The 21,467-nt window shown below is 43.5% G+C and overlaps 4 protein-coding genes across 4 annotated transcripts; 2 read left to right on the top strand and 2 right to left on the bottom strand.

The window, feature by feature from the left end:
* Positions 1-616: 616 nt before the first annotated feature.
* DSM5745_04703 (NAD(P)/FAD-dependent oxidoreductase) lies at positions 617-2,423 on the bottom strand (the record flags this gene model as incomplete). The annotated part of the gene is made up of 6 exons (XM_026746719.1): positions 617-957; positions 1,008-1,553; positions 1,603-1,992; positions 2,041-2,080; positions 2,140-2,225; positions 2,276-2,423. 6 exons carry the CDS (start codon positions 2,421-2,423, stop codon positions 617-619), a joined length of 1,551 nt encoding a protein of 516 aa, XP_026604199.1.
* Positions 2,424-4,056: 1,633 nt separating this feature from the next.
* DSM5745_04702 (putative C6 finger domain protein) lies at positions 4,057-6,757 on the top strand (the record flags this gene model as incomplete). Its single annotated transcript, XM_026746718.1, has 5 exons — positions 4,057-4,467; positions 4,546-4,658; positions 4,711-5,193; positions 5,246-5,835; positions 5,889-6,757. The coding sequence occupies 5 exons, from the start codon at positions 4,057-4,059 to the stop codon at positions 6,755-6,757; spliced, it is 2,466 nt and encodes an 821-aa protein (XP_026604198.1).
* A 586-nt stretch (positions 6,758-7,343) lies between these two features.
* On the bottom strand, positions 7,344-9,397 carry DSM5745_04701 (uncharacterized protein; the record flags this gene model as incomplete). Its single annotated transcript, XM_026746717.1, has 5 exons — positions 7,344-8,122; positions 8,176-8,455; positions 8,506-8,646; positions 8,704-8,919; positions 9,245-9,397. The coding sequence occupies 5 exons, from the start codon at positions 9,395-9,397 to the stop codon at positions 7,344-7,346; spliced, it is 1,569 nt and encodes a 522-aa protein (XP_026604197.1).
* A 492-nt stretch (positions 9,398-9,889) lies between these two features.
* DSM5745_04700 (putative chromatin remodeling complex subunit (Rsc9)) lies at positions 9,890-12,251 on the top strand (the record flags this gene model as incomplete). The annotated part of the gene is made up of 3 exons (XM_026746716.1): positions 9,890-9,923; positions 9,989-10,318; positions 10,396-12,251. 3 exons carry the CDS (start codon positions 9,890-9,892, stop codon positions 12,249-12,251), a joined length of 2,220 nt encoding a protein of 739 aa, XP_026604196.1.
* Positions 12,252-21,467: the final 9,216 nt, after the last annotated feature.

The raw sequence follows: 21,467 nt of genomic DNA, 5'->3' as shown, positions 1-21,467 counted from the left end.
TAAATCGGTCCACCGGTGAAGCAAGCTAGCGGTGTTTCAGTCGACGGCGGACACACCGGTGTATCCTATTCCTAGCCCACGGAATATGTCCGCTGCGCGAATGCTGACACCGACTGCATTTTCCTATTCCTCGCCATCGCCGACATTCTCTGCAAATCTAGATCGTTTTGTGTGTCGGCGTGCCCAGAATTCCCGAGCATGCTAAACCATTTGACTTCTGTCGCCGACGGCAAATCTCACTCGAACTAGTCCGTAAGATTTCCCCTGTCTTCCTTGAGACGTAGCCCTTGCAAGAGGCAATGGTTGTCCTTCCCGCTTCGAGTCTCTAGACTCATCAAGCTGCTCTGGAGTGCTCGGTGACGGCGGGCTACACCAGAACAAGGGTTGATATACTCGCGAGTGGCGTTTTGTCGTATTCGCCTAGCTATACTTCTAATGTTTCTGAAGCCCTTAACCTTGCCCAAGACTGTTTCGCCACAATCTCACCAGTACCGCAGCTCACTACAAGCTATACAGTGACTTCGAACCCATTGTGATCGCTATCGAATCAGCCGCTAGTTCAGTGAAAGTTCTGGTCATCTTCTTACAATTAGCTGCGAGGGAGACATCTATCTCTCTAATCACGGAGAGCAACCGGGACAAGTCCTAGCTCACCACGACACATATTGGGCGCCATGCCATTGATTACATCCGCTGTGAAGTCCTCACTGAACGACACCACTCGATTAAGGCGCGCAACTTTTATCATGATATCATCACCATCATTTTCGGCTCCATCCTTATCCAAATGGAAGCCCGAGCCTGCGTGTCCGCGTGAGTCCGCCTGATATTCCCCTTCAGCCTTCTTGAGCACCCGGACGCAGAAATCGACGGATTTGGCGATGTCTGCTGTACTCAGCTTGCCACCGGCATCTACGGTTCCTTGGATGACTGGTTTGCCATTGTCCTCAGTCAGCCCTGGGCCACCGGACGGGTGCAGTTGGGAAAGTGGGTGAGGATGTGCGTACTTGGCTTGAAATGTTCAAAGGCAATATCGAATCCCTCCGGCTCCTCGATGTCGTTCAGTATATGTTCATCGCGTCCATGAACTTGATCCAGCGAGCTCTTGACAATCATAAGAAACCGCGTATACCCTTCTGTAATTTTCTGGTTGTGCCATTCGATTGCAGCTTTTTCTGCACAATGGCCTCGGAGCGATGCGCAGATTGTCAGCGCCGCAGAAAGCCCGCCGTTCATGGCAAGGTGAACGCCGGATGAGAAGAGAGGGTCGATAAAGCACCCCGCGTCGCCAGCGATGCGCAGATAGGGGACGGCGTATTCGGATGCACTGTAGGACCAGTCTGATGCTGTTCGCAGTTTGTCTGATTGCAGTTTCCCACCGTGGAGAAGGTCCGCAACGATCGGTGTTTCCTCGAGCGTTTTGAGGTAAAAGTCCAGCGTCGAGGTGGACTTACATGCCTTTTTCTTGGGTCCGACGCGGTCTTGCTTTATGGCGATTCCTACAGACCATGTTCCGTCGTGCAGAGGGAAATACCAGACCCAGCCGCTTCCGTCTATGCTTGTTAGATGAGGTCAATCTCAAGATCTTGAGGTTTCGCATACCCTCGAGTGCCTCGGCAAATGGATCCCCCACTCCAGGCCCATAAGATTTGGCTCCGGCCCAATAGCCCCAGATAGCTATACTTCGCAATCCCGGGTTATAAACTCGATTCTTCATATACTTGGTGCTTACCAACCCCGCCCGTCCGGAGGCGTCGACCAGGTACCTAAAGCGAGTTCTGCCTAGGCCAGTCGCACTACCATCCCTCCGTGTCCACGAGGCAGAGACTGGCCGACCACTTACGGGGTCAAAGTCGATTTCCTTTACCTTCACACCGTCAACGACCTTTGCACCGCTCTTGCGCGCATGCTTGAAGATAATATCATCGGCTTCAGAGCGGACAACGTTCCAGCTATGGTTGCCAGCTCCATTCGCAGCTAGGAAGTCCGTGTCTGACGAGCATCAGCACGGTCCGGTAGTTGCGTATTCTTTTCACATACATCCCGGCTTTCGAGAGTTGAGCTTGAAAGTGGCTCCTGTCTGTATGGGTCACACGATCAGTTTCAAGTGAAAACGGTATTAAAAGAGATGTGTATCACCTTGCGTAAAAATCCGTGGCTGTTGAACTTATCATACAGATCGATGAAGTCAAGGTAGTAGCGGACAGAGGGCAAGAGGCTCTCCCCTATATGGTACCTATGGAATAAAGATTTTAGCCTCTCAAACCAGGCTAACCAGTGTAGTGGACGGGCTCATACCGAGGAAATACTTCTGCCTCCAGCAGAACAGTGTCTATGCCCTCCCGGGCAAGTACAGACGCGGCATACGACCCTGCTGGTCCGCCGCCAACCACAAGCACAGTGCACTCTTCAGGTATGGACATGGTGTGAGACGGTTGAGGCGATTATGACGATGAAGACAAGGCTATGTGTGTGGAACAAAGAAGTTTCCGGCAGTTCGATTCAGGACTATCCGCGGGGTCCTTGTCTGATAATAGCGCCCCAACAACTCGCAGTTCAGGCTAGGGCAGTGAGTGGCCTTGGAAGCTGGACTAGGTGAGGCGCGATGCAGGGGCCCCGACCATTGCCAACACTGTTATTGGAGTCTGCTGGATCATGCCTGCAAAACGTCTGCGCCGCTCTGGAGAAGGTCTCATGCAGTCCGCCAATGTGAGGAAGAGCAACAAGCCAAGAGGCTCGGTGCTGTGATCCTCATTCAGAGCGACCATTGCCATGCAACACAATTCGTAGATTAGCCCCGAGATTGACATTTGTTCGGCTGCCACTGTCATCCATAGCGCACTATTTCCAGAAAGAAAATAAAGGAAGTCAAAAAAATTGGAAAAAATGTGGACACGCCGGGAATCGAACCCGGGACCTCTCCAATGCGAATGGAGCGTTATACCCCTAAACCACACGCCCGTCTTGTGCTTAGTCATTTTTATCAAGCATACATATCCAAATGCACTCTGCAAGCATCCTGATGACCGTTCAGCTTCAGGTCTCTAAGATACGGAGTACAAGATACTGGGCAATAGGGGTCAAAGGGCTTAGCTGTAGCTCGCCGCTAGATTGTTCGTCCAGACAAACCAGGTTGACGCGGTAGCGATCTTAGTCTAGCTAGCATGTTATAGCATCGCTTTCAGCGCGAGTCGATGGTATGTTAAGACAGTGTTAAAGACCGAGGAGCCATTTCAAAGTCAAGATTGGTAGAATGGATGCAGAAGACGTGTACCTGTGATCATGTTTCTTTTCGCTTCGCCGAGTGTATTACTGAGAAAGCCCTCCGTGCATCCCTGCGAGACTGGGCTTTCGAACGGACAAGGACAATGGAAGGCCTTTCAGATGGGGTCTATTATTGGCTGCCAGCAGCCTCGATTCTTCTCGTTGCTTATGATGAGGCTCTTTTGACAATCATCACTCGAGTCCTCTGCTGGGCAGGTCCAGTGGTTGGGTTATCTGAGGCTGATGCGCACGTCATTTCCAGTGCATTGCGATTGTCTCAATCAGGAAACTGTATGATTGCATCAAAAGCTTCACGCACAAAGCCAGGAGCCAAAGCCAAGCACATCGCGGCAATTTAACATCAATCCTCACAGAGAATCCATGAACCTCGTGTGAAGAATGTATGAACCGACATCTGATAATAATCCGGGAGGGTGGTGGTGGGCAGGAAATAGTATTAATCCGCCGCTGGACGCAGAAACAAAAAGCCGGGCCTCCGCGATCATCCAAGAGAACTATATCGCTGTCCGAGACATCGACAGATCCAAGTCAACTCCTCTGGATTCCTGCTTCAAGTCGCGCGGCCATGTTTGCTGTGTTCTACTCTCATCGCCGAGGGCACTCGGCGCTAGCCCCTTCAAAATGCCCCCCGCCCAAGTAATTTTTAGCCTGTAAAACCTTGCCTGCTGGCCTCGCGTCTCTGCCGTCCTTCCAACTCCCTTCCATCATCCGGAGCCTCGCTCCACCATCAACCACCATCCCGTACGCGTCTTTCTGTCGCATCTAGCCTAAATGAATTCCCGCGAGCATTCTGATATGCCTCCGGCGCCCTCCTATCCGTCGCCCAATGCGGCGCAGATGGGTCAGGGTACCATGCAGTACTACACAAACCGTCAGTTAACCACCGACGAGCTCTTGTCCGCGGAGCTTTCGCGCGAAAACTCGGGCCCTGGCATCAATGACGGCTCGAGTAATGGCGTCCACCACGGTCAATCGATGGTCCTGGGCTCGTCCAACGCCGCGGGCGCTGACATCGGCCGTCCGCCCTCTCCGGATCAACATCAGCAGCAGCACATGCTTCCGTTCCCGCCGAGCCAACAGGTGGGCGTTGATCCGAATCACGATCTCAGCTATGGGGATCAGAGTGCTAGAAGGAAACGGACCAAGATTTCCAGAGCGTGCGATGAGTGCAGGCGCAAAAAGGTGTGTGCCTTCACCATTGTTTTTCTTGCTTTCTCGACGCGACAGAACGTTTATAAGCTAACATAATTTTTCACACAGGTCCGCTGCGATGCGAGCTCCGAATCCGGGGTCGAAACATGTTCGAACTGCCGCCGGCTGGGTGTCGTCTGCCAATTTAGTCGTGTGCCCATGAAGCGTGGTCCGAGTAAAGGGTAAGGCGAAGGTTGTCCCGAAAACGATTATTGCGCTTACACGGAGATATAGATACATCAAGGAACTTGCGGAGCGTTTACATACCCTTGAAAGCCAGATGCAGCCTGCTATGGTTCACCCCGACATGCCGTACCAGCCCATGAACGAAGCACCGTCGCCCCGAGCGTACCAAGATTTTTCGTCGCCAATGGATACCGGGGCTATCGGTCGGAAGAGGACATATTCTGTGTTTGACGGGCTGCCGAGCTCCTCTATTGCCCAACCGCCATTCAACTCGCGGCCTCAGAATGCGTTCGGTCAGCCTTCAATGCCTCCATCTCGCATGGTCCCAGTGTTACTGACTTTGCTAGATGCGGGCGAGAACTCTACAGACCCTTTCAATCCTACGGTCGTCGCCGGCTCGGCGCCAAAACCTGGAAACCTTTTCTGGGCGGGCAACGATGGCGATCTTCCTGCTGGTTTGGATATTCCCGATACGCTAAAACACGAGGAAGATATGACGCCGTTGAATGTAGACGACAGTGCTCTCAATGTGTAAGCTTGCCCTCATATACCGAAAAGGTGCTCGGCTTCTGACTGCAAATAGCTATTACGAGAAGGTTCACCCAATCCTTCCGATACTTCCAAACACAAAGGATCGACTACTGGGGCTCCTTCATCAATGCAGCCGCGAAGTGCAGGAGATCTTCCTCTACAGTCTGTATACTTTGACGCGCGTCGACGTCGATCGCTTGGCCGGCACTTTCGAGAGGGTTACATCATATGACAACGCGCAAGACCTTCTATTATACTATACTCGACAACCAGCTCTAGTACGATCGACAGGGGTAAACTTGATATGGCTGCAGAGTATCCTCCTTATGATCCTCGACTGCGATTCACGCGGACCTGACAATTTCGTGCTGAAGGATGGTATCCCGAAGCAGACACTGATCCAATCTGCCACCAAGCTCGGTTCGGATCTGGCGAAGAACCTGGGTCAGTTGAAAGCTAATCGAATTTCGGATCCTGACCTTGACTCGGAAGCGAACCTCGCCAGGCGAAGTTGGGTATCTTTGGCGATATTGACACGCTGGTATGCTGTCAGTGTCGCTGACACCAGCGTCCTCGGAACGCATGAGATAGGTGGTCGGGAAGATGAAAGAATTGTTGGTCCTGTAGCGGCAGGAATTGCCTGTACGTGCATATTTAATCCTCTTTGTTCTTGACACATGCTAACTTATGTATAGCATACTCAAGCTTTCTGAGTGAAATCATCACTTTAGCTGCAGCCGAGCCTAACATCTGCCAGTCCAACACCGGCATTGGGCGGGTGATCTCGGCCAATCTGGCAGCCGCGCTAGAACGGCTTTCTGGCCTTGATGATTTCCGAGGGGCATCCGAAGATGGCTCTTCTCACGGCTTCATTGAGAGTTTGCAGAATCAACTTTACTGGACGACGCGACTTCTAATCAAACGACACATCTTTGTTTACAGCCCTTACGAGATTATCTTCAGCGCTGAAGAGGTCATCAATGAGCTACACAGGGCGACCTTGGAATCTCGCCAAACAACTCCCTTCGACCTTCACAGCCTGGCTCTGGCAACAATGACCCTTCTGGAAGCATCTGTTCTTCCGGAGTACTCGAATGAATGTTGGGACGCTCTGAGCAGGGTTGAAGACATCCTCGACCACCGCGAAAAACGCGCATTGCAATCTTCAGAGTTCGGCGACATCTTCCACACCGAGAGTTGGGATGCCAAGATCCGTCTCTTCCTCGAATGGAGACGCACTAAATCACAAGAGACTCAGCTTCATGATCCGAACCTTAGCAAACTCGGGTCTGCACCGCCCCCTGTTGTCGGTCCGAATGAACAGCGCTCCCTCCAGCACCTGGCGGATCTTGCTGTCGGTGCCGAGGGCTCAGTAGCGGCAAATGTGTCGCCCCCGCCGCCCTCCGCCATCCCATCAACGGAGAACCATAACATAACTGCTGTCTCACCAACCCTTGGCTCGGCTGCTCCGCCGCAGGGCCGCATAGTCGTCGATTTCACCTTGCTGACGAAGGAGGGATACCTCAATGTCTTTGCCGGTTTTATTTACCGTCGATCTCGGTAGGCTTCTGCCTGCCAATATCTTTTGCCTTCATTACAGCACTGCCGGACCCTGGCAATTGCTGTTTCTTTTCCAATTTCTATGAAACATCCCTTCTATTTCGGAGTTGCTGAAATCAAACAGAAACCAATCTCCTCTTTTATTGTTTCCTCCAACTTCGGTTTGGCGCCGAAGTATGTATTCTAGCTGTTATCACGATTACCTTCCGGCATGTTTGAGCTGTGTCACTAATACAGCCAATAGTATACTGCTTACTTTATTCTATCATTTCACCACTCAATTCAAGTACGAGTATATCTCTTCATAAACTGAGCATTGGTACAATTCATCTCAATCATATATCTAGTTTTTGTCTTCCATATGGTGCTCGAATGAATCAAATGGGTAACAACAAACGAAGAGAACGCTTACGCTTAGACGAGCAATGTCTCTGTCAGGATAGCAAACATGCAATGCCACAAATAATAAAATCAAGTAATCCTAAGTACAAGAAGCAAGCAAGAGATGAAAGACCGAGAAGAGGAGACATACGTATATAGCCTACTTACTACACCGTATTCTCTTGCATAGTTCGCAGCTACACAACGAACTACCTTCCCAGGTAGAACCGCTGAGCAACACCTTCAATATCTTCGCAGAGTTGGGAAAAATTGGGATCTTCAAGGTGCGCACAGAGCCAGCTTTGTAAACATGCAATGCGCTCTTCGGTGGGCTCTAACGTGTACTTCGCTAGGTTATCTGGCGTAGCAAGAGGAAGCTGTCCAAAGAGGGCTTTGGGCGGAACGGTTGTTTTCTCTGTATTTATAGCAACCGTTTTGTTGAGGCTCTGGGGGAGATCTTCGAGCGGTTTTGGGGAGAGTGTAAATTGGGTTTTCTGGGTCCCTACTTTGGCTTTCGTGCTTGTCGTGGTTCGTGGTGCCGGTAATTTTCTCGTGGACTTAGTAGGTGAGGATGAGATGTCATTGGTTGCTGGGTCCCTTGCGCACTGGTTAGTAGAAGCTTTCTTTGCTGCCTTCGGCGTCAGACGACTTCTTTTGGCGGCTCTATTGGAGAAAGGTAGCACTCTCTTTGGGGGTAAGTCTAGCTCATTGAGACCCGTGGATGTGCTTGGGCGATTGCATCTGTATGTGTCTCGGCTGGGGCTCAACCGTGGTATATCTTCTAACTCTAAGCTGAAGTTTGCTGTGGTAGTGCTTGGTCTCTTGAATGGATTCGTGTCTGTTGTTGAAGGTTGAACAATGGTTGTCGGAAACGTCGGCTCGAAGGGAGACCTGCGAGTGCTGCCCAGTGTGCTGCTGCTGATTCGGCGGCTTGAGTCATCCGGTGTGGTATAAGAGAAGGAAGAATATGGAAACACTGTATCAGGGTCTTGTGTATACTTAGTTTGAGCCCTCTTCCCCATATGTGTCTGGACCGCTTACCTGGAGGGGAGTTTGCGATGGTGCTAGACGCAGTAGTTGGCCTGTAGGACAGTTGCGTACTGCGATTCAACGTAGGGGTCTCGGTTGCAGTAGAGGGGAAATGCCGCGAACCTAAACCGGGACCGATATGCCCCAGGTTCGTGAGTGACGAGGTTGTTCTGCTCATGGGCCGTGCAGAACTAACATTCGACTCCGAAAAGGGACAGTTGATCTCGCTCAATATAGCCAGTGCTGAGTAGAAGTCTCGGTCAGAGGAGAACTTGACTTGGAAACGTCGAACCTAGAATACTGTGAGTGGTGGATTAATTTGAAGCACAAGGTTGAACCGACGTATCCGGGCCCTTGAGGGTATTTGACAGCAAGGCACGGAAGTTTTACGACTACAGCAAATGCTGCATGTCTTGAGCCGTCTTGCCACGAGCGGAACTGGCCCTCGAATTCTTTTACGAGGTCAGTTATGCCTACTTCTTCCTGTTGAGTAAATTTAGCAAATATATATCTTCGAGTAGATCTCAACTCCATACTTACCAGCGTCTCTCGGTCATTGCGGACAACTCTAAACAGAACTCTCGCAGAAGAGAGAGCCGCATATCTCTCAAAGATGCCGATAACAGTGCCGTCTCCAATGACATGATTCCAGTTCAATGGCGCTCTATGGTTGATGGACGTGGTGGTGTAGGAGAACTTGGAGAGCTGGAAACGAGCGAGCGTCGTGGGTTGATGGGACTGCGGGGCGTGAGTAGACTGAAACATTAGAGAGATAAGACATTAGCGGAGATAACTGTGATTGATAAAGCTAGCTGATCAGAGAATGCTTTGAGATGGATGGTTTGTTGTAAGGTGCATCCCGGAACGACCAGGTCGAATCCATCCGGCCAGGTGACCTGGACCAACGGGTGGACAACCTGCTATAGTTGCACTGTAGATGCTGTGAGCCGCAGGTTTCCGGGGACATCTCAGGAATAATTTTGTACACACTGAGAAACGATCTTATACTATACTTCGTATTAATTGCCTATTGTAGAGGTTAATGCCTTAGTGCCTCAGGCAAAATATGCCTCAGACATACTGCAGACTCCGGCAGTACAGATAATCCGGGACGCGCCTGAGGCTGAGGCCGAGCCCGTAGCAGCGCGGACTTTTTGCCTGGAAGACGCCAGGTCCGATCGATCGCAGGGTCAAGCTGCTTGCCCGCAATCAGACAACTGCACCAGCACTCCATATTGTTACTGTCGCTAACGAGCAATTTTCTTTGCGCCCGTGATCGTCCGTCAATCTTCGGTTGTTTTACCCTCTCCGGTCACATCGACCCGAATCGCAACCTCGTCCTTTACTTGCGATAGCTTGGGACCGCGCCGCGCTCGTTCACCATTCGCGGGCGATCTTATCGGCCCTACCAGACACACCATTGCCTTGGAGACACCAAACGTGATATAAACCTCGAAGTGACGCCCGGAAACGCCGTTTGACTCATTGAAAACGACCGATTACAAAACGAGTTTTACGCGTGCCATTGCAGGGCGATCATCAACAACCAGCCCTAAGGCGGCGGAATACGACCGGATTTCAAGGATTTCGCGGTGCAACAAATAAAAGAATCAGTTTCTTAATCCCTGGGTGCTCGGGATAAACGCGACGAGGAGAAAACAGCCTTGGGGAAATTAGATCAACGCAGACAAACCTTTGGAATTGCCTGGCCCTAGATTGAGCCAAAATGAGTGTTCAAACACCTCGAACATCCCTACGACGTGAGCGACTCTTTCTAGAATATTCTCATTTTTGGTCAGTATACTAATGTCTCGATGTGTTTCAGAGGGCCTGCGGCAAGCTCCCAAGGTCAACCAGCCCTTTATCCCTGACACCACACCAGCACGCCGCTCACATATGCACGGAAACCAATCCCCGCAACCGACGCATGTCACTCAGGCACATTCAATGTCGCCTGCGCATCCGGGTAGTCCTCAAGTTGCGCCCGAGAGCTGGGAACCCAAGGAGCATAAAGTCCCCATGTCCACGCGCGATGTCTGGACGCCCGGCAACCGCCCGAGTCTCTTTAGCAGTGTTTATGATAGAGGCAAGACAACGAGACAAGCAGACTACTATGACCCTTACTTTGGTCTGAGGTTTATCGATGTCCCGAAGTGTACGTGTGCTGACTAGCTCATGCCCTCGTTTCCCTGCACATTCCACTTTTTCAGCAACAGCTAACCCCCAACCTAGCGGATCATATCTATAAACGTGCCCACTACGGCTTGCAATCAGGCATTCCGGATGAAGTCGACTTCGCGCTATATCACCTTGTCCAAATATCAAATCAGCGAGGGGACAAATTCAAATTCGAGGGCTTTCCTCTACTTGCGGACAACTTGATGGAGAAGGCTATGGAGGTCTCAGTGCTTTGCACAGGGGTCAAATGGGAGCTCCAGTACGATTTCAGGCAAACCACTGACCGCATCAACGCACTCAACGCGCTACACGGCACTCGAGATATCCTGGACAAAATCAAGATGATCCCGGTCACCTTGCCCGACGATTCGCTGGAGACACACGAATTCAACCATCGCCTTCGGAATATCAAAGAAGCAACCCTGATCATTAGAAACATGGTCCTTCTACCGGACAATGCATTCTATATCGCAAGCTGTGCCAGTGGTCTGCTAAGAGATTTTTTGGTAATCATGCTTAATATCCCTGACCAGCCACGGCTGAATGAACTGAAAAATGACGCGCTTGACATCGCAGAGGAAGTGACAAGGCTTATGAGGACTGATCCCGAAGACCCACTCTGGATCTCACTGCTCAACTGCCTCGACTCTCCTGATCGCGCCCATGTTGTTCGTGCGCTGTGGGCTCTCACGCACTTCTCAACCGAGTTAGACGAACCGGAAGCAAACCGGGCAATGGAGAGCATACCGAAAGAGACGCTGCAGCAACTATACTTGCTCACTTTGATCGACTTGGACAAGGACATCTTGAGTGGCGCGCTTGACTTTTGGTATCAATACACTCTTTCTCGCGAGAACATCGAGACCATGATGGAAGTGTTCAACTTCCCGACGGTCTTCATTCCACGCATGCTTGCGCTATTGACGCACGAGGGTCGGCCGAGTAAGAGGGAAACTGTCCTGCAGGAGGAGAAGGTAGCGCCGGCTCCAACCGAAATCCCACGCGTACCTCCAGAATTGCTTAAGGATCTGATGGACATATCTGAGCCGGAACGCAGTTCCCGTTGGCTGCGATGCTGCTTTGTCGAGGATGCCGAGTGTGAGATTACACAAATTGCGCTCTGGCAAGCCTATCAAAGTCGGTTTGCCGATCCTCGGGTTCCCGGCGGTGGTGTACTCCCCGCGGCGGAGTTTATTAAGAACGTCAGCACGACGTTTACAAACGCGCAGGCCCAGGTAATCAACGGACCTGGATCGTCAACCAGATTCATTATTAAGGGAATCCGTCCCTTGGAGACTGCCTACACCTTCCAAGGATTCCCTTACATCTATTGCAAGTGGCAGGATAACACAAAGCCCGCGAAAACGTGTCAGCGCGCCTTCGCGCTGCCGGCCGACCTGCGCAACCACGTGTTTTCAGACCACATGGACCTGAAACCAACCGAAACACCGGGTCAATATAACCTGGAGAACGCCGAGACGCCCGTTCATACTTGCCAGTGGGACAACTGCACGAAATTCCGCTCTTCTGGCCCCAGTGCAAACACCGCCATGGTCGCAGGGCATGTCTCGTCGCATCTCCCTGAGGACCGGCCCGCGGATGCCGAAGCACCTAGCTCGAAACGTGCTGTGCTCCAGGAACGTATTGTTCGAAAGTGGTTCTACTTGGATACACCAGTCAGTGAACGAGGAGAGCCTGTTGGTGTTGCATACAAGGCTGCACTTGTCCTTCGCAATCTCGCCAGGAATTTACCAAACGGCATCGCTCCGGGCTTCAATGGGCTCTCTTGGAAGAAGGCTTACTTCATGAGTCACCGACCGAAGATTGTCGAAGTCTGGGACCGAAATAGGTCACTGCGCAAGGAATTGACCGAACTGATCATGATCTTGGAGAAGGAGGAATATTACTGAGGGTCGGGATCGACCCCGTTTCTCAACTTTGTTATCTTCTGTACAAATACCCTGATTTTATCATTATCTTTATAACTCCGGATTTGCTTCCTCCAACATTCAAAGGCCCCAATGGGGCTCGTTTGGTGCTGACTCGATCTCTGTTATTGCTATAGCTATGGCGTCTGGGCAAGGGTGTAGAACGGAGCTCGGTTTTTTGTCTCTACATCTTTTTATATCTTGTAATTCACATGGTGCTCATGTTGCGCTCCTGACGAGGTATTTAGAGGCATTCAATAATCAAGTTGACTACCCTATTAGGAGCTAGTAGTTTCTCATAACATTAGAGATAGAGACATCAACAAATTAGTCACCCTCAAGCATGGTACTGGGAGTTCACGCATAACCCTGAGCACGGACTTCGCTTAATGTGCCTCGATTCTGCATATCCTCTTGAGCCCGTAATAATTGCGCGAGGCCGGAACGAAGTGGAGGCCCGCGCACGATAAATCGTAGGTCCCGGCTCCCGGTCACGTGAGCTTTATTAGGGATCATGTAAAACGGCAGAATCGCTCAGGGTCGCTGTGATTGGTCCAAAAAAAACACTGTCACATGACCTCTTCTTACCGCCTAGACCTCGCGGCGTTGGGATTACTGTGATTGGTCTAAAAAAAAACACTGTCACATGATCTTTTCTAACCGCCTTTCGTACGTAGCTCTGCCTTAAATATATATATCTGCCTTGCAGAGCTAGGGGGTTTAAGGGGGCGCAGCCCCCTTAGTTCTTAAATTCTTAAATACTACTTAAAGGCCTTATTCTGCAAAGAAATAAAGCTACGCCCTATTTCCTAATTAGGCCAGTATTATCACTGCTATGGTGTTGCAATTGCGCAGTGTTGTAATAACGCAATTTAGTGGCCTGAGGCCGCCGGATGAAGAAAGGCCGCGCCAAGGCGGCAGCCAGTTACATAACACATAGTGGCCTAAGGCCGCCTAACGAAGAGACTTCGGCGCCGAACTAGCCCCGCGCCAAGGCAGCGGCCAGTCACATAACGCATAATGGCCTAAGGCCGCCTGACGGAGGAACTTCGGCGCCGAACTAGCCCCGCGCCAAGGCGGCGGCCAGTCACATGACGCATAGTGGCCTAAGGCCGCCTAACAGAGAGACTTCGGCGCGAACTAGCCCCGCGCCAAGGCAGCGGCCAGTTACATGACGCACAAAACACCAAGTTCGACTTAGAACTCTGACTTAGAGAATTAGTAATTAGTTCTTACTATAGATATACAACGCCTTCCTATTAAAGGCCTTATTCTATAGAGAAATAGAGCTACGCCCTATTTCCTAATTTGGCCAGGTTACCCTTCCGCGCCTCGCGCATGAATCCCGGCATTAAAGCCTGCGCCCTAAAAATGACGGGACCTACGTACCTAGGATCGATGGTCCGCTGTTTCAGGCTTGTCCTTAGCGCAGCGCTAGATGCAATTTAGGTTTGATGATGCATGAACTTCTCAGCCGTCATTCAGAATCAACATTGTCAACGTCGCTAAGAACTCGGAAGGATTCTAACCCTGCGGCGATCGCCTTCCAGTTCCCATCGGTTCGCAGGCCACGTTCTCATTCCTAAACAGAGCAACCTTTTGTTCGTTATGGTCCAAGCGGCGACAGACGTGTCTAGCCGCCTTGATCCCCTCCCTTATATTCGGATGTTCCGTTGTACTCATTGGGTTCTGCCTTCCCGCTCCGCCTTCTGGCTTCTGCCACCAGGTACCGCCTTTAGTGGTTCCGCGTTTATGGCCATGTGTCTACGTTTGTTTTTATATTTAGGGACCTATACCTTTTATTTTTATAATATATTTAAACTTTGCGTGTAGCTAGGTTAAATCCCTTTATTATTACTACCGCCTTTATTATTTTTAGTAATTTTTAGGGCTGTTTAAGCTTTGTTTAGGGTATATTAATCCCTATATTAATCCCTAACTCCAGCACCGCCTGCATTATATCTAGTGCTTTTAGGGGGAATTTTTTTATTATTATTACTATTTTTACTAATATTTAGCTATTTTTTAGGCTAGTTTAACTTTATTTAGGCTTTTTAATCCCCGGATTTTTAGGCATGTTAATTTTTTTATTTCTTTATTTTTTTGTACTGCCGTCCCTGCTAACTCTGGTAGTTTTTTAGGCTAGTTTGCCTTTATTTAGGCTTTTTAATCCCTAGATTTTTAAGCATGTTAATTTTTTTATCCCTTTGTACTAGCAACCCTGTTTAGCTTTGCTTAGGGTAATTCCTGGATGTTTAGGCATGTTAATTTTTTTATTTTTTTATACTAGCAACCCTATTTAGCTTTGCTTAGGGTTTTTAATCCCCGGATGTTTAGGCACGTTAATCCCTTTATTTTTTTATACTAGCAACCCCGCTTGGCTTTGCTTAGGGTTTTTAATACCCGGACGTTTAGGCTCTTTAATTCCCTTTATATGCTAACTCCGGCAGTCTTTTAGGCTATTATTTAGGCACTTTAATTCTTGGATTTTTAGGCACGCTAATTTTTTTTATGCGCTGCCTCTAGCGGTTTTTTAGGCTATTATTTAGGTATTTTAATCCCTGGATTTTTAGGCACTTTAATTCCCTTTATACGCTGACTCTGGTGGTTTTTTAGGCTATTATTTAGGCACTCTAATCCCCGGATCTTTATGCACCACTTGGCCTATATCCAGCGTCCCCAGTAGTGTTTTACCCCTAGTTATTTCTTTGTGGCTACCTCTCTCACTGGCTCTCCCGTGGTTTTTTAGGCTATTTTAGCTTTATTTAAGCATTCTAATTCCCTAATATTTAGGCTAGTTTAGTTATATTTAAGCACTTTAGTCCCTAAAGCTAGCCTTATTTAGCCTATATTTAGCTCCAGTAATGTATAGTTAGGCATGTCCCTTTATCCCTTTATATTACTATTCCCGCTAACTCCAGCAGTCTTTTAGGCTATTTTAGCTTTATTTAGGCACTTTAATCCCTAAATATTTAGGCTAGTTTAGCTTTATTTAAGCTATTTAATCCCTAGATTTTTAGGCATGTTAATCCCTTTATTTTTTTATATTACTATTTTTACTAACTCCGGCGGTTTTTTTAACCTAGTTTAGCTTTGTTTAGGCTCTTTAATCCCTAGATATTTAGGCATGTTATTCCCTTTGTACGCTAACTCCAGCAGCTTTTACCCTTAATAATATTTTACCCTTAGTTAGCCCTTCGTGGCCAGCTTTAATCCCTAAATATTTAGGCACCACTTAGCCTACGTCTGGCGCCCCCAGCTATATATAATTAGGCTAGTTTAGCTTTATTTAAGCACTTTAATCCCTAGATCTTTAGGCACCGCTTGGCCTATATTTAGCGCCCTTAGTATTATATAATTAGGCATGTCCCTCTATCCTTTTATACTACCGTCCCTGCTAACTCTAGCAGTTTTTTAGGCTAGTTTAGCTTTATTTAGGCACTTTAATCCCTAGAGCCATCCCCGCTTGGCCTACGTCCAGTGCCCCTAGCAGTGTTTTGCCCTTAATTAGCTTTTTATGGCCACCTTTTTTATTATTCCTATAACCCCTTTTTTACTAGTAAAGTGGGCGTAAACATTTAATTATGTAAAAGTTATTTTAGGGGGCCTAGTTTATATAGGGTAAAGGTGGTAAAAAAAAAACTTTTATATAAACTAGGCCTATAAATTTACCTATTTAATTAAACTGGTAGTATACTTCTTTCCAGCCTTATTATTTTTAGGATATGTTTTAAGGGTGGATTAGGCTTGCCTGCCCTTAATACTAGCCCTGGGTACCGTGTGTTTAGCTATTTAAGGTGCTATGTGGGCTTTTAAACACGCCGGGAGTTAGTTTTTTACTATAAACGCGTTTTTTTATTTTATTTTTTAACGCGTTTTAGGTCCTATTATGGGTATAGCTTTAAATTTATTATAATTATTACCTTTAGTTATGTTTTAGCGCGTTGGGATAAAGCTGCCAGGCTTACTATAGTTAGTATTTTTACTTAGGAAATTATTTTTTAAATATAAATATACCGCTTTTTTTCTAATTTTTTATTATATATGCTTTTCCTTCTTTTTATTCTTTTCTTTTTTTATTATTTTTAGCTAGTTTTTTATTATACCTTGCTATTAATAGCAATAACTGCGTCCCCGCCCTTTTAATCCCTATTTAAAGGTCCTAAAATAAGGGATGGTTTACTACGGCTGTTGCTATAAAAGGGTCCCTAGGGATTTTTATTTTATTAATATTTACTATGCGCCATGTAACCATACTGTTAATATATATAGCTAGGCATAGTTTTTTAATTAGCATTATTATATTTAGTGTGGCAAGTCCTATATAAAAACTAAATAAAATATAATATATAAGCCATGTATAAACTAAAAAAGTGCTTATATTATAAACCTTTTTTTACTAAAGCACTGCTGCTAGAAGCTTACATGCTAAATTTTTTTGCCTAACTAGGAGCATTATTAAAAATATAATTAGTGCTATTATAGTAGGCCTTTTCTTACTTAGCCCTACTTAATAGGGTTTTATTTTAATATTACTAACCCGGGGGATAATCTAATTCTCCTAGATTATAAGTAGTATGGCATTTTTCTATCCCGGCGTGAAGTACGGGCAGGAAATAGGTGTTATAATAATTATTAGGCTAATAAGCTAAATCCCTACTGCTAGCTAACCTTTTTAAAGGTATTTTAGGACTTAATAAAGCCCTAAAATAAGCTTAATCTTAGCTATATAAATATAAAGTGCTTGGAATACCATGCTTTGCATTAAGAAAATAAGGTTTTAATTAAGCATGGCTTAAAAACCTTTTTTAATAAGTATTATAAAAATAGTTTAATTAAGCTTTAGGTACCTTTACCACCCAAGGATTTTTATATCCTGCAGTTTTTTAGTTTAAATAACCGCGTTGCCACCACCTTTTATTTATAAATTTAGTATATTAATAATTAGCTATTTTTTACTTCCCTCGGGCATACGCAGGATAAATAGCTTAAAAATACCTAAAAATATATATTTTAAATTTAGGGTATAATATATTACCACTAAGGGCCTTTAAAAAGTTAGTTTTATTTTACGCCTTGCTTTATTTTTATGGCTAATACTCTTAGGCTTAAAATCTTTATATACTAATATGTATATACTAGATCCCTAGGCTGCCCGCATACTATAAAAAAAGTAAAATATACATGTTTCTTTTAATTTTAGGACTATTATTTATTATTTAGGTAATATTTTTTATTAAAATAACCCTTTTGCCAAGGTATTTGCACCCTAATCTTAGCTTTTTATAGTTTTAATATTTAGTATAAATCTTTTGTTATTATTAAGATATTTTACGTGATAATCCCACTAAATTTCTTTTAATACTACTATCTCTTACCCTAATATTAAATAAGGCCGGTGGCTGCTAGTATAATAATATTATTTTTTTTAACAAGCTGGCTGGTTTTGTCCCCGATGTTGCTAATAATTTTACCTATAATAAGCCTTATTAGTATATATATCTTTACTTCCGTGGGATTCCCTGTTTATATAACATGTTTATTTTATTTGCTTTGCCCGGTATTAATAATTTTTATGCCTAGGATTTTATGTAGCTTTGCTAAAATCACTATATTATTAATAAGTTTAAATACTTATAAGGTACCCTGGATAACACGGTGGATAATACTAATAATATTAAGAATATTGCCTTTCCTAGTTTAAAAAATTGGCAGTATTTAACCTGTATTTATTAGTCCTATTCTCTATATTTACCCCTATTTTTTACTTTATTTTATCCCCGCGGTGGGGTTGGCTACTATTAGGCTATAAAGCTTATTAAGGGCTTAAATAAAAATAATACACCCTGGTAAAAAAACAGGCTTTTTAGTTAAATATAGGCGTGCTGGGCAATATACACCCATAATGGTTTTTTTAATATATTTTACCATGGTGCCGCTTTTTAGCAGTAGTTTATTATTAAGGCTTATTTAATAATTAAAAAAAAGAACCTAAAATGGCACCAAAGCCACTAGCAAGTAATTTATGCAAACTTATTTAAAAAGGTTAAGAAGGTGGTTACCCGTGCTGGGAAGGATAGTATTAACTTAAATAAGCTAGGCCAGCCTGTTATACTGCCCTTATCTTATATTAATAATAGCTGCTATTAAACTAACTAGTACTAGAATTTTATAGTTATTATATAGGCTTATGGTAAGCCTACTTTATTTATTATTTTTATAGCTAACCTTAAATAAAAGGAGATTACCCGTGAATTAATCCTAGGTAATAATAATTAATTAATATAGGATACCTTTGCCCGCCTGGATTTAATAGCATATGTTTTTTATATAAAGCTTAAGGCCTTAAAAAAAAAGATTATAAATAAAAAACATGGTATTTTTAGTAAGCACTGGGCCATAGTTTATATTATTAAATATTAAAAATATGGTTTACCTTATACTTATATATTATTATAGCTAAAAAATAATTATTAATTCCTGGATGCTAATTAGGTGGATTAGATTATTTTTATAAAGCTACCTAATCCGGCTGGTTAGGGTAGGAAAAAGCTTTATAAGGTTATATAAAAGTTTATAATACATACCCCGTGCGGTAAGCATAACCTGGACATGGTTTATATAAAAATATTAGGTAATAATTTAAAGGTATGCGGCAAGGGCTATTTAAAGCCCTTTTTTAAAAAAATTACTATTTATAAAAATAATTATTTTAAATACTATTAACAGGACCAAGGTTGTTTTTGGGTTAATTACCTTACCTATTAAAATTTTAATAGAAGCCGGGAGTAAATAAAGGTTAAAAATAAATAGGTTATGCTATATAATAATTATTTTTATGTAAAGTACAAGGCCTATATTAATATTAAGGTTTATAGTAATATTAAGGTTATTTAGTACCTGTATAAGTACCTTTACAAGGGTTTTAATTATATAATTATTAAGTATACCTTTAATAAGATTAAGAATTATATTAACGGGAGGTATTTAGGATTTGTAAAGGCTATTTAGCGTATTATAAAGTATAGTATTAATAGAATAACCTTATTTATTATATTTTTAGTTATTTATAATTATATTAACTAAAATATATATTTTAATTTTAATAACCTGCTCCCGCCCCAGGATTTAATTAACATGTAAAAAAAAAAAAAAACCTATTTAATGGCCTATTTTAAGTTTTATAATAATTTTAAGAATAATAACTTTTTTAAGTACTAGTACTAGGATATACCATATTATTATACCTAAAATACTAAGAACTATGCCTGGAGGCCTTGTAAAACCTATAAGTTTAAGATTAGTTACATGCATTTTTTTAAGCTAACCTAGGCTAAGTTTTATTATATATATTATTTATTATTTATGGTACATGGTGCAACTAGTTTTAAAAACCTTTAAATTATTAATAGTGTTTTTTATCCTACCTATTAAAAGGCGTGTTATGCCCGAGGTATTTTAACGCGGGATAACAAGTAAGTGTATTATTTTAATAAAGTTAAGAAGTTTAAGACTAGTTTTACTTTACAGCAAATATTTAATATAACTATAATTTATGTTCCCCTTACCCGTGATGCAGCCTCCGCTATTTAGACTTAATTTACTAAGAATATTAGTTTAGATTTTAAGTAATAAGTTATAAATTAAAATATTAAGTATAACCCGGACATGAATAGGTCCCATAAAAATCTAGTATTATAATATTTATAATATACCCTTGCTTAGGTGGACTTAATACTTTTTAGCTATAATTTACCTAAACCGCAGGAGCCCTGGCAGTTATATATTAATAATTAGTTTAAAAAGATTTAAAATAAAATAGTATATAACTATATACTCCAGGCGGAATTTTATAACTAGTATTATAAGTATTTAAACGCTGGCCAGCGGGCCGCATTTAATATAATTATTATTATTATTAATATTAATTTAAGTTATGCACTTTTTTTTTTATATAGGGCGGGCGGAACCAGTATAATAATAAAATATATATATATTTTTATTCACGGCTAATATATTTTTAAGCAAGACTTTTATATATAATACCCTTGCGGAGTACTATTAATCGCGCGGGGAGATTATTTTTTATATTATATTTACTAGTGTGGCTTTTTTACTACTTCCTGGTGGGCGTATGGCGCATAAACATTTTTATATACTAGTTCCCTATAACAAGATATCTAAGTGCGTGGTAAAGCGCGGTACAGGGCTTGCGGAGCTACTTTACCATATTATTTTAGTTATTTAGGATAAAATACTAATAACGTCTTAATTTATGTTTAATGCTATTAATAATATACTTAAGAATATTTAACATAATCTACCTGGGGGTACAAGGCCTTTTGGGGAATTATTTACTATGCTAAGTAGTAATTTCTAGCAGATTTTATTAGTTATTATATAGGGTAACTATGTAGCTATGGTGGGTGCCTGCCTTTAGCATGCTAGGGTTTAGGAGTATTTAAAAATTTTAATATTAAAAAAGAATATATGCTTGCAGGCCACCTTAAAAAGTAATTACCTATTATAAAAATAGCTTTAAAATCTTTATATAAATAAAAAAATATATAAAGTAATTTATTTACTAGATTTTATTAAGTTCGTGCATGTTATTAATAATCTTATTAATAAAATTTATTCTCCTGCCTATTTATCCCGCCTTCCCGTGCCGGATTCCCGTGCCCAGAGCTATTTAAATTTTAACCCCTTTTTTTATATAGCCTTTTTTAAAAACCATGCTATTTTAATAGCGCGTAATATTAAGGTTAATAATTTTAATTAATTACTTTTAAAAAGTTTGCCCGGAGAGGCAGTTTACCTACCCTTAGTTAATATTTATAATATTAAAATATAACCTACTAATTTAAATAAGGTAAATAATATTAATATATACACCCCTAACTTCCTGCGCGAATTACATACCCTAAATTTATTAAAAAAAAAATATATTTAAAGGTAGGAGCCTTAGTGGTCTTAATATATAATTATAATCCTTTTTTAGGTTTATATAATAGTACCTAATTAGTTATAACTAGTATTAATTATTTTTATTTACATGTATATATTATAAGTAGTACCAAGGAGGGTAACATGCACATACTACCATATTTAAAATTATTATTAATAAATAATAATTTTTACTTTATACTAAACCAGACGTAGTTTCCCGTGCGTTTAGTATTTGCAATAATTATTAAT

Source organism: Aspergillus mulundensis, assembly GCF_003369625.1.
Source record: "Aspergillus mulundensis strain DSM 5745 chromosome Unknown scaffold_4, whole genome shotgun sequence".
NCBI classification, from domain to species: Eukaryota; Fungi; Ascomycota; class Eurotiomycetes; order Eurotiales; family Aspergillaceae; genus Aspergillus; species Aspergillus mulundensis.
The sequence above is the reverse complement of the archived record's forward strand: the minus strand, read 5'-3'. Positions and strand labels throughout refer to the sequence as shown.